Raw genomic sequence first — 13,199 nt, 5'->3', positions numbered from 1 at the left:
AATCCTACAAGGCCCTTTGCCACACAGTAGTTGTGACGATTCTTATTTATATCACATGCCTTTTTACGTCCCAGAGCATTTCTAAAGCTTCCTTCAAATTACTATTTTTCCCTCTAGATGGAATAATAGCTTAGAATTAAAATTTGGTTCTCCTGAGATTTAGGGCTAGAGGTTGATGTTTTCAGGCATCCCTAGAAATGTGTTTAAAGAGGCCCAGATTTGTAACAGTGAGATACACTATTAAACTCAGGTGGTACTTGTCCCCAGACTGTGTGTCTCTAATGATCTCTACCTGTGAATCTGTTTTTTCTGCCAGAGGTTACATAGAGCACTAAACACATCGTTTGTAGAGGAAAAGCAGCAGCGTTTCAAGACTAAACGTGTGGAAAAGAGGTAAGAAGGTGGCCAGCACCAGGTGTCTTTATGTTTGTAAAAATAAAAGTGGAGAGATGTAACTGGGACTCCCTGCTCAAAGGGGAAATTATGTATAAATAATTCAGATCAAATCAGGACCAAGTTGTTGATAATACAATCAGCAAAAATACATGTGGTTTCAAAGAGAAATAGAACAGAGAAGGAAAAAAATGTATCCGTAAATACATGGACAGGGAAATGCAGTACAGGCCCAAGCCGTGGTCTTGATAGTCACGCATCCAGATCCTAACCTGTCACAGACCCTTGTCATACATGTGGCATAGCAAGTTATTTCTTTAACCTCTCTGTGCCTCCATGTCCTCATTTGTGAAATTGAGATAAAAACAGTATCCACTTCCTAGAGATGCTGCAAGGATTAAATGAGATAATACATGCAAAGCCCTGGAAACAAAGCCATCTTAGCTTTTATTACTGTGCACAGAGTACACGCAAGCCTGAATTCACAAGTACTGCAGGCAGTTCGTTTCATGCTGTATAGCCTTTCTGGCAGGGGTCCGCTCCCCACTCCTTTCCAGCACTCCTAGGAATATTTGAAATATGCAGTGGATGTGTTCTGCTTAATCCATTTCCTGGCACTCTTACTGTAAACTCCAGAAAAGCATCTCATTGATAGGGAGTAACAAGCCTTAAATGCCTAGCGGACACCTTCCCCACACGCAGCCTGTGGGTGGCTGTTGTGGCTAAAGAAGCCGGCAGAGTTCAGTCTGGCCTCTGTTGCCTCCTGCCTGGGGCGGCCCTCCTCCTTCTGTCTCATGCGCAGAAGCCTCCATTCAGGGTACCCCCCCCTGAGCAATTCTGCCATCGGTGGCAGATCTTCAGCTCAAAGCTGGCTTCCTGGGTAATTCTGAAATCTGCCACACACACTCCTCACTCATAATAGAGGAAAAAGGAGTAAAAAGCATCATTCTTCTTCATTGTTTATACCTCCTCTGGAACTGCTGTCCCCTTGTCTCCAGTTTGCATGTCAGAATCATTTCCATTCTCACTCAAAGCCTCTCTTTCCAGTCAGTGAGCACCCCCGCCCTCACAGTCTGTGGTATTCCTGGATTGTGTTGCAGCCCTGTCAGCGACAAGCTGGAGACTAATCAGGTCACAGCTGTTCTATGTCATGTTACGTATATTTTTTCTGTAATTATTTTTTAACACAAATTTTCAGCCAGAGGAACACAAGAAGACATAGCAGTGAAGACATCATCTCATGACAAACCATTTGTTTACCAGCCGTAATAGAAACAGGAAGCCCAGCGATCCCATTTCCAACGGTGATGTGATTGCCAGTCACATTTCTCTCACCTCAGCTGAGAACCAAATGTGTCTGTCACTCGATGTACCCACTTTTCTTGGCAGATTCCCTTCTGGAGTGCCTTATTTTGAGAAGGAGCTAAGGCAGAACATGCCCTCCTGGCTTATGTTGGCCCCACACTTCCTGTGCCACATCCCTCCTGCCCAGCACCCAGCTGTAACCTTTCAAATGCAGTGAGTATTTGAGGCCCCACAGCTGTCATGTCTCTTCTGAAGACTCCAATGGAGTATTGAACTCCAAGGTTACAGAATTGGTCTGTGGAAGCTCGTTTTGCTCATTTTTAGTGCCAAATGCAGTTCACCCACTGGTCACCTTACACACTAAGGCTGAGGAAGGTTCGATAGAAAACAGAACAGAACACTGAAGAGGCCTCCAATTAGACACCAAATCTGACATCACTGTCATCTATTCACAGGTGGCCCAGAGCCACATGTTGATTACCAGGGCACTTGTTATGCTAGCGACTTGAGTCTGCCATGGAATCCAGCTTCCACTTATTCTTCTATATTCTATTCCCAGATATGTGTACAAAGCTGTGGAGAAAACCAGACTTGCTAGCTCTACTTACCTAATTTCTGTGGTTGCCTGGATACCAGGAAAATGCAGATGCCCTACTCCCAGGTTCTCCCTGTGAATCATCCTGTGCTACTAGAGTTAGGTCTGCTGGTTGAAAACTCTTTTCCTCTTTTTTTGGAAAAGTATCTATGCAAATGCCTATGTCTGCTACAATTCGGCATTCCTCCAACGTGCTCCGTATTTATAGAATGAATAAAACAATAGATAAGTGGGTGAATGCAGATGAATGTGGCCCTGAGGACCAGCGATGGTGGATGTGTGTGCACCTGCTGGAGAATAAAGATTTCTTTGAGCTAAAAAAAAAAAAAAATTATTAACATGTGGATTTGAGGAAAGGCTTGAAGTTCTGGGCCATGATACAAAAGTAGATGTTGCTCTTTTTCTATTTAAAGCAGAGGAAGAAAGTAGATATTACAAGACACTAAGCATAGTCTTTGGTTTATTCAACCTGGGATTTCATGTAAGGTTTGGTCTATACTTTACCCCACTGGGTTTCCAATACACCCCCATTTTCCCTTGCCCCAAGATATACAAAAATTGTAAATCGTATAACACACACAAATAAGACTATCAAAATTTTTCAAACTCAGTTGGAAGAGATTTGAGGAAAAAATTAAAAAGAACTCTACAGCTTGAAGTAAAATTATAACTGCACCCCGACCCATGTTTGAAGCCAGCAGAGCTGTAAGTGGGTTCACTATAGACTCTTACTGAGCACAGGACACATGAAAGCTGTGCTCTGGTGCGCCACCCTCCCCCAGCCCCCCACCCCTGGCCACTCATTATATGCCACTTAAACTGTGAGAAGTGTAAAGGAGCTGCAGGGGAGTTGGGAACGTGTGTGTTTTAATGACTTGGGGCATGTATCTTAGTTTTTCCCATGTGAGAAAATGATCTCAATAACTTAATTTTCTAAATTGAGAGTTGTTTTCTAAACAATAGCAAGTGCAGTTTGCTGGCCTGGGCCGGACTTGGCTGGTCTTGGCTAGATTTGCACATATGTCTGCAGCCAACTTGTGGGGAGGGGAAAGCAGCTAAGGGCTGGCTGGTCTATGGCTTAAGCTGGGTCCACTGGGAAGACTGGGAACTCTCTCTACCCTGTTACCATCAGCACTCGTTCATATTGCAGCAGCAGAAGCAGGGTTCTGAGACCCTCAGGACGTACACGAGGCTTCTCTAAAGTTGGCGTGGAACACCCACCTGCCATTTCTGCTGGTTGGGCCAAAATAAGTCAGGAAACCAGACTAAATTCCAGGGGGAGGGAAAGCCAGACTTTCTCCCCTTGAATCCTCCTTGATAGAGGTGAGCTGCAAAGTTGTATTACCAAGGAATATGGGTAGAAAGGAGGAACAAATGATTATGGCCATTTCTGCAGTCACCCACAGGACAAAATGCAACAGAATCATCCTGTCAAGTCCTTGTGTTTCTGTTCTCAGCCATATAACTGAACCAAGATTTTATTAGCCCTCCCTTTGCCCCTTCCCTTCTCCTGGAAAGAAAGAGTCCAGAAATAAAGTCTTGAGTCAGTTACATGGATGGGAACAGAAACACAAGGACTTAATATATGGAGTGTTCCTACGTAGGTTTGCCCTGTGGTGGATTGAAGAAGTGGTAATAACCCTCCTCCTCTTCCAACAAGGCTAGAAGAAATCTGCAGCTGTGCTGCTTAGGGCTCTTTTCTGTTCTTGTAGCAAGAAACTCTTCTCACTGCATCTGACTGTCCAAGTTTCTTTCAGGCACCCGATCCCCCTTCTCTTGAGCCTGTCCGGTGGTAACTCTGGCCATCTGCCAGCCATCTCTCGGAGGTGGGGGCAGGTGGTTTGATGAAAGCCTGGGAGAGGATGTGAATATGTTTCTATTGACCTTCATTATTCCAGCAAGAATTTGAGGCTTTCCTGGGGTTTCTTTTGAAGCTCCAGACCTGAGCTGTCATTCTCGACCCACATAAAATCACCCCTATAATGAAAAGCTTTTTGCTGAACCCTGCAGCTTGTGTTTTTATTCTCCTCAAACTCAAGTAGTAAACTTCAGGGTAGTCCTGTGGGACCGAGGATGAGCCATTTTATAGCATCAGCTGGCTTCTACGTAGAGCCCAACAGGTGAATAAATAGGTTCTCACTTTTACTAAAGCACCATTTTGTAGCCAGAGAATGTTTCAAGGCAGCGCTGTGCTCTGAGCCTCACTGGCAGGAAGGGAGTGGAAAGACATCCAGGGTTCTTCAGAAAAGAATATGCCACACTTTGGCCCAATAGCCCTCCACATGATACATCCATTCCAACTTCAGGGCAGCAGAAGACTTGGTAAGACCTTGAATTTCAGTTGAAAAGAATTTTAATGGCTCTTTCTGTCCCTGTGCTACTCCAGCAGGCAGTCTGTCCTCTGAATGCATATCCAGCTCTGTATTCACAGTCTGAAACGGCCCACAGCTGGGGAGCAGTACTTGGAGAGCTGCAGAATGGAAGGTAAATCTAGTGTCTTTGTTTCCTAGGTCCACTGTGGGACCCCATCAGCTCACGGTGTGGAATACTTCCAGTCTGAGTCAGGATAACCGACGCAAATACATCTTTAGTGATGAGGGAGGACAAAACCAGCTGAGCATCCGGACCGACCAGGACATCCCACTCCCTCCAAGGAGAAGAGAGCTCCCTGCCTCACTGACCACCAATGGGAAGGCGGACTCCCTAAATGGAGCTCGGAACTCAGTGATGCAGGAACTCTCGGAGCTTGAGAAGCAGATTCAGGTGATCCGGCAGGAGCTGCAGCTGGCTGTGAGCAGGAAGACGGAGCTGGAAGAGTATCACAGGACGAACCGGACTTGTGAGTCCTAGCTGACCGCACTGCTCCCCTTCCCGGTTCCCGGCATTCCTCTGAGCCCTTGAGACACTCTGTACTATTCGTTTGTAACTGCTGACAAAAGTGTAGGGAAGCGGAGGTCTAGGTCTCTCTTAGAGGTCAAGTCTGCCGGTCCTAGCCTAAAAATCAGCCATAGCTCTTCCCAGGTGGACTCCCTAGCTCTGCAGGGTGGGGGTCTTTCAGAGCAGGAATGTAAGTTAGTCAGGAGTGAACTCCGTGGCAAGGATCTATGAACGGCCCAGCAAAGCTGGCTCCTCACGAGGTGCCGTGCTAGCAGTTCTGGGTCTCAGCCCTTTCTCTGCACTCACACCAACAAGAGAGAAAAATGTTACTCAAACCTGGTTTTAATCTTAGGACAGAACAGGATTATCCAGGGTTGTGGCTTTTGAAACAGCTCCCACAACTAGATTTGTTCCTACATTCTGAACCAGATAAGAGCCAGAGGTGTGGGTACCTAAACAACCAAGCCAACTCATTAGCATACAGCAGACCTGGGATTGACTGGATAGGGCACGAGGGTCCCGTGTCTCCAACACCACCCTGACCAACATTTAGTAGGAAGGGCTTATGTACCACTGTGAATGGGGACAGGGATGTGGTGGGTAAGAACAGAGGGCAGGCAGAAGGGGCATTAAAAATGTCCACCATGTTGAAGAACAAAAGCTCTGGGCCAGAAAAACAATTTGGCTAAGGAAGGAATAGGACTATATCTCTAATCTAACTAAGCTTCTCACCTACAGAGTGTGCCTTTTGTAAAGGAAAGCAAAGCAGAGCAAGGACACGGCCTTAGATGACACTGGACTACCCCTGCTCATTGCCCGTCCAGGGCTCACGAGCTGGCACTATGGGTTAAGTGAAAAGGCTCTGCAGACCACATGCTAGCCCCTTTTCAGATCAGCAGTTACCTCTTAGCTTTGGGAATCCCTGAAGCGGACCTCCCCTGCAAACACCACAAGCTTTAATGTTTGTTATAGTGCCCTGTGCAGTCCATCTCTGTACAGGTAACTACCACATCAGCCTCCTGTCCCCACACCTACTCCTTCCCAAGGGGTTGTGACCAGGTGTGGTCCCTCCCATTCTCTCCCAGGCATCCCTGTCCCAGGCGCAATGGTGTGGACATGCATGCAGGAGGGAAAAGTCACAGGGAACTGTGGAACATCAGTTCCCAGTGCTAGTGTAGATGGGAAGCATCTAGAAACCCATTAGAATGCTGACTGTTAGGGCCTTTTCCCCCAGAAGATGACATGAGGTGGGGCATCTGGCTCAGAAGCCTGTTAACCAACTACCCCAGATGACTGACACGTGTATTCCAAAAATTACTCTTCAAGAAACGCTCTAGAAGGATGGCTGCTCCAGGCCTAGGGAGAAGAGCCTTTTTGATAGGTTTTGACATTTTAGCACACACCTGCTGATTCACCTTCCGAATAGCCACTCCCACCCCTGAAAACCACTTAGGACAAGACTTCCTCAATTGTCACTTACTCTGCTCTGGTCTCATCCGTTGGGATGCCCACCATGAATCCACAGCACTGTCCCAAGCACTGTGTTCTGTGACGACTGCACTCGTTGGAAAGGCTCCGCAGTCACAAAATTTCCCGTGCATTTCCTCCAGGAGCTACCCAGTCCCCCAGGGAAAGACAACACCTTCAGCTGAATTAGCTCACACCTTGGTTAATTGTCTGAGAGAACCCTGGGGTGGATGGAGGCCCAGAGAAACTGATGGGGGAGGTGAGAAGCTTCTAGTTAGACTTCCTCAACCTTGCAGATGAAACAATGAGGGAACAGGGGGAGCCCTGGAAACAGAAAGGACAATCCTGCTTTGAAATGCCCTGTCCTCCCGTGTTCTCCCCCAGGCCCCGACCTAGATCTGCAGCTGCCTTTGGAAGACGATGCCTCGCAGCCACGCCCCCTCTGCAGCCGCTGAGTGCTCTGCCGGCCTGCTCTGCACGGCCTGAGGTACTGAGGTACCAGCGAAGCCCTCGAAGGGACAGCCAGGCTCCTAACGTACAAGGGCACTTTTCTAATGCAGCTCCTCCTGACTGTACTTGAGAAGCTGGCTATCTAAAGGAACCCAGAGGTGAATTCTTTTGTAAAGTAAAGAATCCTTTTGTAATGCAATTAACTACCCCTTAATGTATCTGTTTTGTAAGTTTGGATTTTTGTATATCGGGTTTACCTTAAGCTTCTCTCCTGAGGCATGCGGAGCAGGGGTGACCCGCCAGGCAGCCCTGCCTGCCCCCCGAAGCAGCTGGCCCGTGCAAGGCTTCCCCAGGATCTTCTGAGGAGCTCCGCCAAAATCGTGGCCAGGGTGTGGCCCGCAGCAGCAGGAGCTGAAAGCAGGCTTGCTGCCGGCAGCATCGCTTGAAATGCCTCCGTTTTCTGGATGAAGAGAAACCGCCGAGTTGCTTGTGTTGGCACGAAGCAGTCTCAGGTGGCGGTGGTTGTCGTTACTGGTAGTAACTGAACGGTGTTTTGCAGTGTGTGAAACAGTGTGTTGTGTTTTATAAAAAGAGTTCATGAAACGGTGGGTCCTTCGAAAACTCTTTCTGTTCTGCTCCACTTGTCCTTTCAGCTCCCCTCGGGCTCAAAAACCACAGAGGTCCAAGTCTTCAGGTGGAGGGTGGTGGTTTAGTGAGGAACAAAGAGGGAAGGGTTGCTCCCTCGCTGCCTCTTCTGGGCTCCTCTTTCAGGAGATCAGGAAGGTCCATTCTTTTCCAAGCTCTGGTGCTGGGCAGCTGGACAACCCGACTGTGTCGCACACCCCACCCAGTTTTGCAGGGGGACGTTCCTGGCACAGGAAGCACATAATAAAATATGGCGGGTGGGCAGGAACAGACAGGCTATGTGCGTCTTGTACATAATAGTAAGGGCCCCAGAGTACGGATGCCTCAAGGTAAAGGAGCAGCAAGGGGATCCCTCCAACAATTAAAGACAAGTTGGAAAAACGGGACAGACAAGTGAGGTGACCACAGGGACACAATCAGTTGAGGTCTTTAATGTGCCTGGAGGCGACTCCATTACTCATGGATCTTGCTGTTGCACAAACCCCATGCAGGAGCTGCTGCTTCCGTGCCGACCAGAGAAGTGGTCAGTGAAGCAGCTGCCTAGTAAAACCCAGCGACATCGGGGCAGTGGGCTTCTTGGTGTTGGCCCTGGGCCTAGTAGGGCCTTGGAGCTAATAAGCACTTCCTTGGTGTGGTAAAAGGATGAAGGGAAAAGAAACTGCTTTAGAGCCTCTCTTCCTCCCACTCATTTTTGATAAGTAAAACCAGAAAATCCAACCAGTCATGGAAAGAACTTGTGTTTTTGGCATCAAAACCACCCCACTAGCTGCACCGTTGAGTTATTCCTTTCTTCACCTACCTTTGCAACCCACCTAATGCAGGAGTCCCTCACTCTTTTTAGTTTAGTTCCCAATCGTTTTATGAAAACAGTGTACTTAGAAGTATTTTCTTAAGGTTTGTAGAGTGTTTGCTTTGTGTCTTCATTTTAACGTGTGTGCAATCGCTCCAGTCCAGGAAGAGCGGAAATGCTGTCTTGTGAGCATGAAGTGAACAGGCTGTTTTGCTCCAGCCACTTTTCTCGTACAACCATGTGGATGGACTAGATGTTCTCAGGTCTTTTCCATCTTCAGTTTCTATGACTGTGGAATAAATGTTCAGATAGAAACTTCATTTTCTGATGTATTGCTGGCATTGTCTTGGGGGATTCAAATGTGGACGTGGTACCAGCCCCTTCCTCACAGGAGACCCACTCATGCTAGGACTTACACTTGTTTCCTTAGTAGAGTCGGTGTGGCACAAAACATGCTGAGAAAACTCAGAGCCCAGGCATCACAAAGTACAATCAAAATGGCCTTGTCTAAAAGACATTCGAGGAAAAGCCACAATACTGAGAGATCTCTAAAAAATCCTGCCCTGGCCACCCTCATTTGGTAATTCAACAACCATCTAATACACAGCCTATGTTTACGTGCCAAGTGCTGGAGACACAACAGTGAGTAAGATGGGCATGGTTGCTGAGCTCAGGGACCTTCTCACAATTTGTCCTGTTCACAACCTGTCAACAGACAATACTATAGTAGGTAACACTTATTTCAACTTCATTAAAACCCCTCAACACAGGTTCTCTAGACCTAGTCTGCAATAGATGAACTAGACCTCCAGCTTACAGATGGAAAAACTAAGACTCAGGGAATTATGGAAGTTGTCCAAGGTCACACAGCTGGTAAGAGCAGTAGCAGAGACAGATTCACACACAGGCAGTTAAATTCCAAAAGACCGATTTTACACTGTCAGGAGTCTGATTGCTGCCTTACAACCCCTCTCCTTCTTCCAGTGCCCCCTTCAGTCTTTCCGCTATAGCGCATCCAGCCCATGCCTCAGCTTGGCCCCCAGATCCGCAGAAAAGGAAGCCGATACACAAACTATACCTGCATTGCCACGTCCACTGAACTCAATACCGTGGCCCCCAAGTCTCACAGAAACAGCTGTTGTAGGCCTCTCTTTCAGGTTCCCAGCCCAACCGAGAACTGGTACAGATACAGCTGGGAATCCCAGAATGCTCCAGCGGTCTCGGGCTCGCTGCGGTTTCTGATGCACCTGCAGTTTAGCAGCTGGCCGCCTTTCCAGCGTGAACCTGCTAGCAGGATGCATTCTTCACACACGTTCTTTTGGATTAGACCCAAGTCAAATCTCATACAAATATAAACCCACTGTAACCTGATTCAACTGCCAACTTACCCAAGGTGGTTTTGCATCATTCAGTCACTCCTTGTTTGGATGCTCATTTTGCGCCTGGCATTGGGCTAGCTGCTGGCGAGAGAAAGAAAAAGGTTCTGACCCCATGGAGCTCAGTCCAGCAGGGAGACACAAACTGGCGAAAACAGTGTGGTGTATATTCTGATAAATGCACATCAGGTATTGTGGAGGCAAAAAAGACACTTACCGTGTGTGTGTGTGTGTGTGTGTGTGTGTGTGCACGCAAGTACACGCAGTGGAGAAATTGAGAGAAGGGTAACAGGCACCCCAGGTAAAAGAAACAGAATTTGCTAAGTTCCAGAGTTGGGAAACTACAACAAGAACTGTAGGAACATCAAATAACTCAACATGATAGAAACATAAAGCACAGGCGGGTAACAAGCTGTAAGGACTGCAGAGCGAAAAGCAGAGGCAAGATCCCTGTGCTAAACTGGACTTGTATCCCAAAGACCACAGGAATCTTTAAAGGATTTTAGACTAAAGAGGTATAGTAAAAGATCAAGGTCCTCACTGCTGGGTGGAACTGGCTATCATTCACATGCATCCAATTTGTTTGTAGGATACTGAGCAAATGAAGTTAACTTTTTGATGCCTGGGCATGACTTGGCCATAACATCATTTTAACCAGGACAGGTGGACTTAGAAATAAACAAACACATACATTCTAGAGTCTAAATATGTTGATCTCATTTTTTCCTAGAAATTAGAAAATGTAGAAGAAAAATTGCTCTCTCAATTTATATGCAATAATACAAGTTAATATTTTGAGCATTTACTAGTTGCCAGGCACCCTGCTAAATGTTTTGTATATATTGACTCATTTCATCCTCAGTACAATTCTATAACATAGTTATTATTATAGATTAAGAAACTGAAAGAGAGAGCTGAAGTAACCTTCTAGTAAGAGGCAGGGCCAGGGGCACCTGGGTGGCTCAGAGGGTTAAGCCTCTGCCTTTGGCTCAGGTCGTGGTCTCAGGGTCCTGGGATCGAGCCCCACATCGGGCTCTCTGCTCAGCAGGAAGCCTACTCCCCCCCCCCCGCCCGTCTGCTTCTCTGCCTACTTGTGATCTCTCTCTGTGTCAAATAAATAAGTAAAATCTTTTAAAAAAAAAAAAAAAAAGGCAGGGCCATACTCAGGATTAAGTCTGACTTCACAAGAAACAGGTTTAGCACGGTGCCTGCCATCACAACAAATACCAAATGTATGAACAGGCTGGGCTGCGTGAGCAAGGAGAAATCTAAGATCCCCTTGGTTATAGGAACTCTCAATCAATAGGGGAAGAAAATGCAGTCCTAATCTAGGGCCTGGCAGAGAGCCTACTTAAATTAGAAACCTTCAGAAAGACTTAAAATTTGACGCAAGGTATTTTCATTTATTATCCTCCTGATGACATGTGTTCTATTGGTACATGTCTCCACTTACGGTAAAAGAAAAACAGAGGTCTGATTGCAACATTATGATTCTGCTGCTAAACTGAGTGACCCTGGGACTTGTTTCCTCATCTCTAAAATAAGGGGAATAATGGGGAATACAGGCTGGTACAGCCACTCTGGAAAACAGGATGGAGGTTCCTCAAGAAGTTAAAAACAGAGCTACCCTACGACCCAGCATTTGCACTACCAGGTATTTACCCCAAAGAGAGAGATGTAGTGAAAAGAAGGGGCACCTGCACCCAATGTTCATAGCAGCAATGTCCACAATAGCCAAACTGTGGAAGGAGCCGAGATGCCCTTCAACAGATGAATGAATAAAGATGTGGTTCATATATACAGTGGAATATTACTCAGCCATCAGAAGGGCTGAATACTCACATTTACATTGCTGTGGAAGGAACTAGAGGGGATTATGCTAAGTGAAATAAGTCAGTCAGAGACAGACAATTATCACATGGTTTCACTCATATGTGGAATATAAGAAATAGCACAGAGGAACATAGAGGAAGGGAGAGAAAACTGAATGGGAAGAAACCAGAGAGGGAGACAAACCATGATGGACCCTTGACTCTAGGAAATGAACACCGTTGGTGAAGGGGAGGAAGGTGGGGGAATGGGGTAAGTGGGTGATGGGCATTAAGGAGGGCACGTGTTGTGATGAGCACTGGGTGTTACATGCAACTAATGAATCACCGAACACTACCTCAAACACTAATGATGTACTATATGTTGGCTAATTGAATTAAAATAAAATCTTAAAAATAAATTAGTACACGGTTTGAGGTCCCTTTTAGCTCCCACATCCTAGCTTTCAAATCATTCCACTCCGTAGATTTTAGTAACCTGAAATCCTCAGAGCATACTGTTACTCTATTAATGCAAATATACTATGCTTCCAATTTTGTCTATGATTTTCCTCAAAAAAAAAAAGACTAAACCATATAAAAGAAGACATAACTATCACAGATTGCCTCACACAGAGCTATCAGTTTCAGAATTTGTAATTTCTTTTGTTATCACCAAGAAAGGAAATTTAAAATAAGGTTATGTATTTCAGGATAATCCAAATTGGAAGAGTTACTTCAATATATGAGGAAAAATTGTTTCCACTTAGGGGGTGAAAAAAAAAATGAGTCAGGTTTGAACATACACTGGTCCAATAAAACAGACTCCTGGGGATGCCTGGGTAGCTCAGTGGGTTAAAGCCTCTGCCTTCGGCTCAGGTCATGATCCCAGGGTCCTGGGATTGAGTCCCGCATCGGGCTCTCTGCTCAGCAGGGAGCCTGCTTCCTCCTCTTTCTCTCTCTGCCTGCCTCTCTGCCTACTTGTGATCTCTGTCAAATAAATAAAAATCTTAAGAAAAAAAAAAAAAGACTTCTGAGAAACTGTTAGCAGAAGCAAGGAGCTGAATTAACTTAACCATGTGGACCTTCCCTGAGTGCTGTGTGCCAGGCCTGCTGCTGGATACTGTGGACTACGTTGTTAAGACACTGCTCTTTCTGTATTCCTAATTTTAGTACCTATGAAATATGCTACAACTAAGACCTTAATATTTAACATTAGGAAGAGACCAAACTTGGGGAGAAATCCCCAGAAAGTAAACCTCAATTTTTCTGTGTGGTGGGATAATTACGGATCTAGGAAATGTTTAGGTTATTTCCATACCAGAGATTTCCTATTATGTAAACCCAGTCTAACATGTACACAACCCACCAGTCTCTACTTACTCTTAACAGAGCGGTCTTATCACGTTGAATCGGGTAGACTTTTGCGGTTAAGAACTAGTCGAAACTTCTCTGCATACTCATTGGTCCTTGGGTTTATCTATCAATTGATA

At 46.0% G+C, this 13,199-nt stretch overlaps 1 protein-coding gene across 2 annotated transcripts in view; it reads left to right on the top strand.

The window, feature by feature from the left end:
- GRIN3A (glutamate ionotropic receptor NMDA type subunit 3A) overlaps positions 1–5,143 on the top strand; it is a gene marked incomplete at both ends in the record, with an annotated part of 149,924 nt that extends 144,781 nt beyond the window's left edge. Inside the window, 2 exons of one of the 2 annotated variants that reach the window (XM_080820500.1) lie at positions 317–393; positions 4,804–5,143. In XM_080820500.1, the coding sequence (XP_080676626.1) occupies positions 317–393; positions 4,804–5,143 (417 nt within the window). Of the gene's footprint in view, positions 1–316; positions 394–4,752 lie in introns of both variants that reach the window. The other variant, XM_080820499.1, reaches the window with a different exon arrangement.
- Between the last annotated feature and the right edge of the window lie 8,056 nt (positions 5,144–13,199).

The sequence above is a fragment of the Martes martes genome (assembly GCF_963455335.1).
Source record: "Martes martes genome assembly, chromosome: 12".
NCBI classification, from domain to species: domain Eukaryota; kingdom Metazoa; phylum Chordata; class Mammalia; order Carnivora; family Mustelidae; genus Martes; species Martes martes.
The sequence above is the reverse complement of the archived record's forward strand: the minus strand, read 5'-3'. Positions and strand labels throughout refer to the sequence as shown.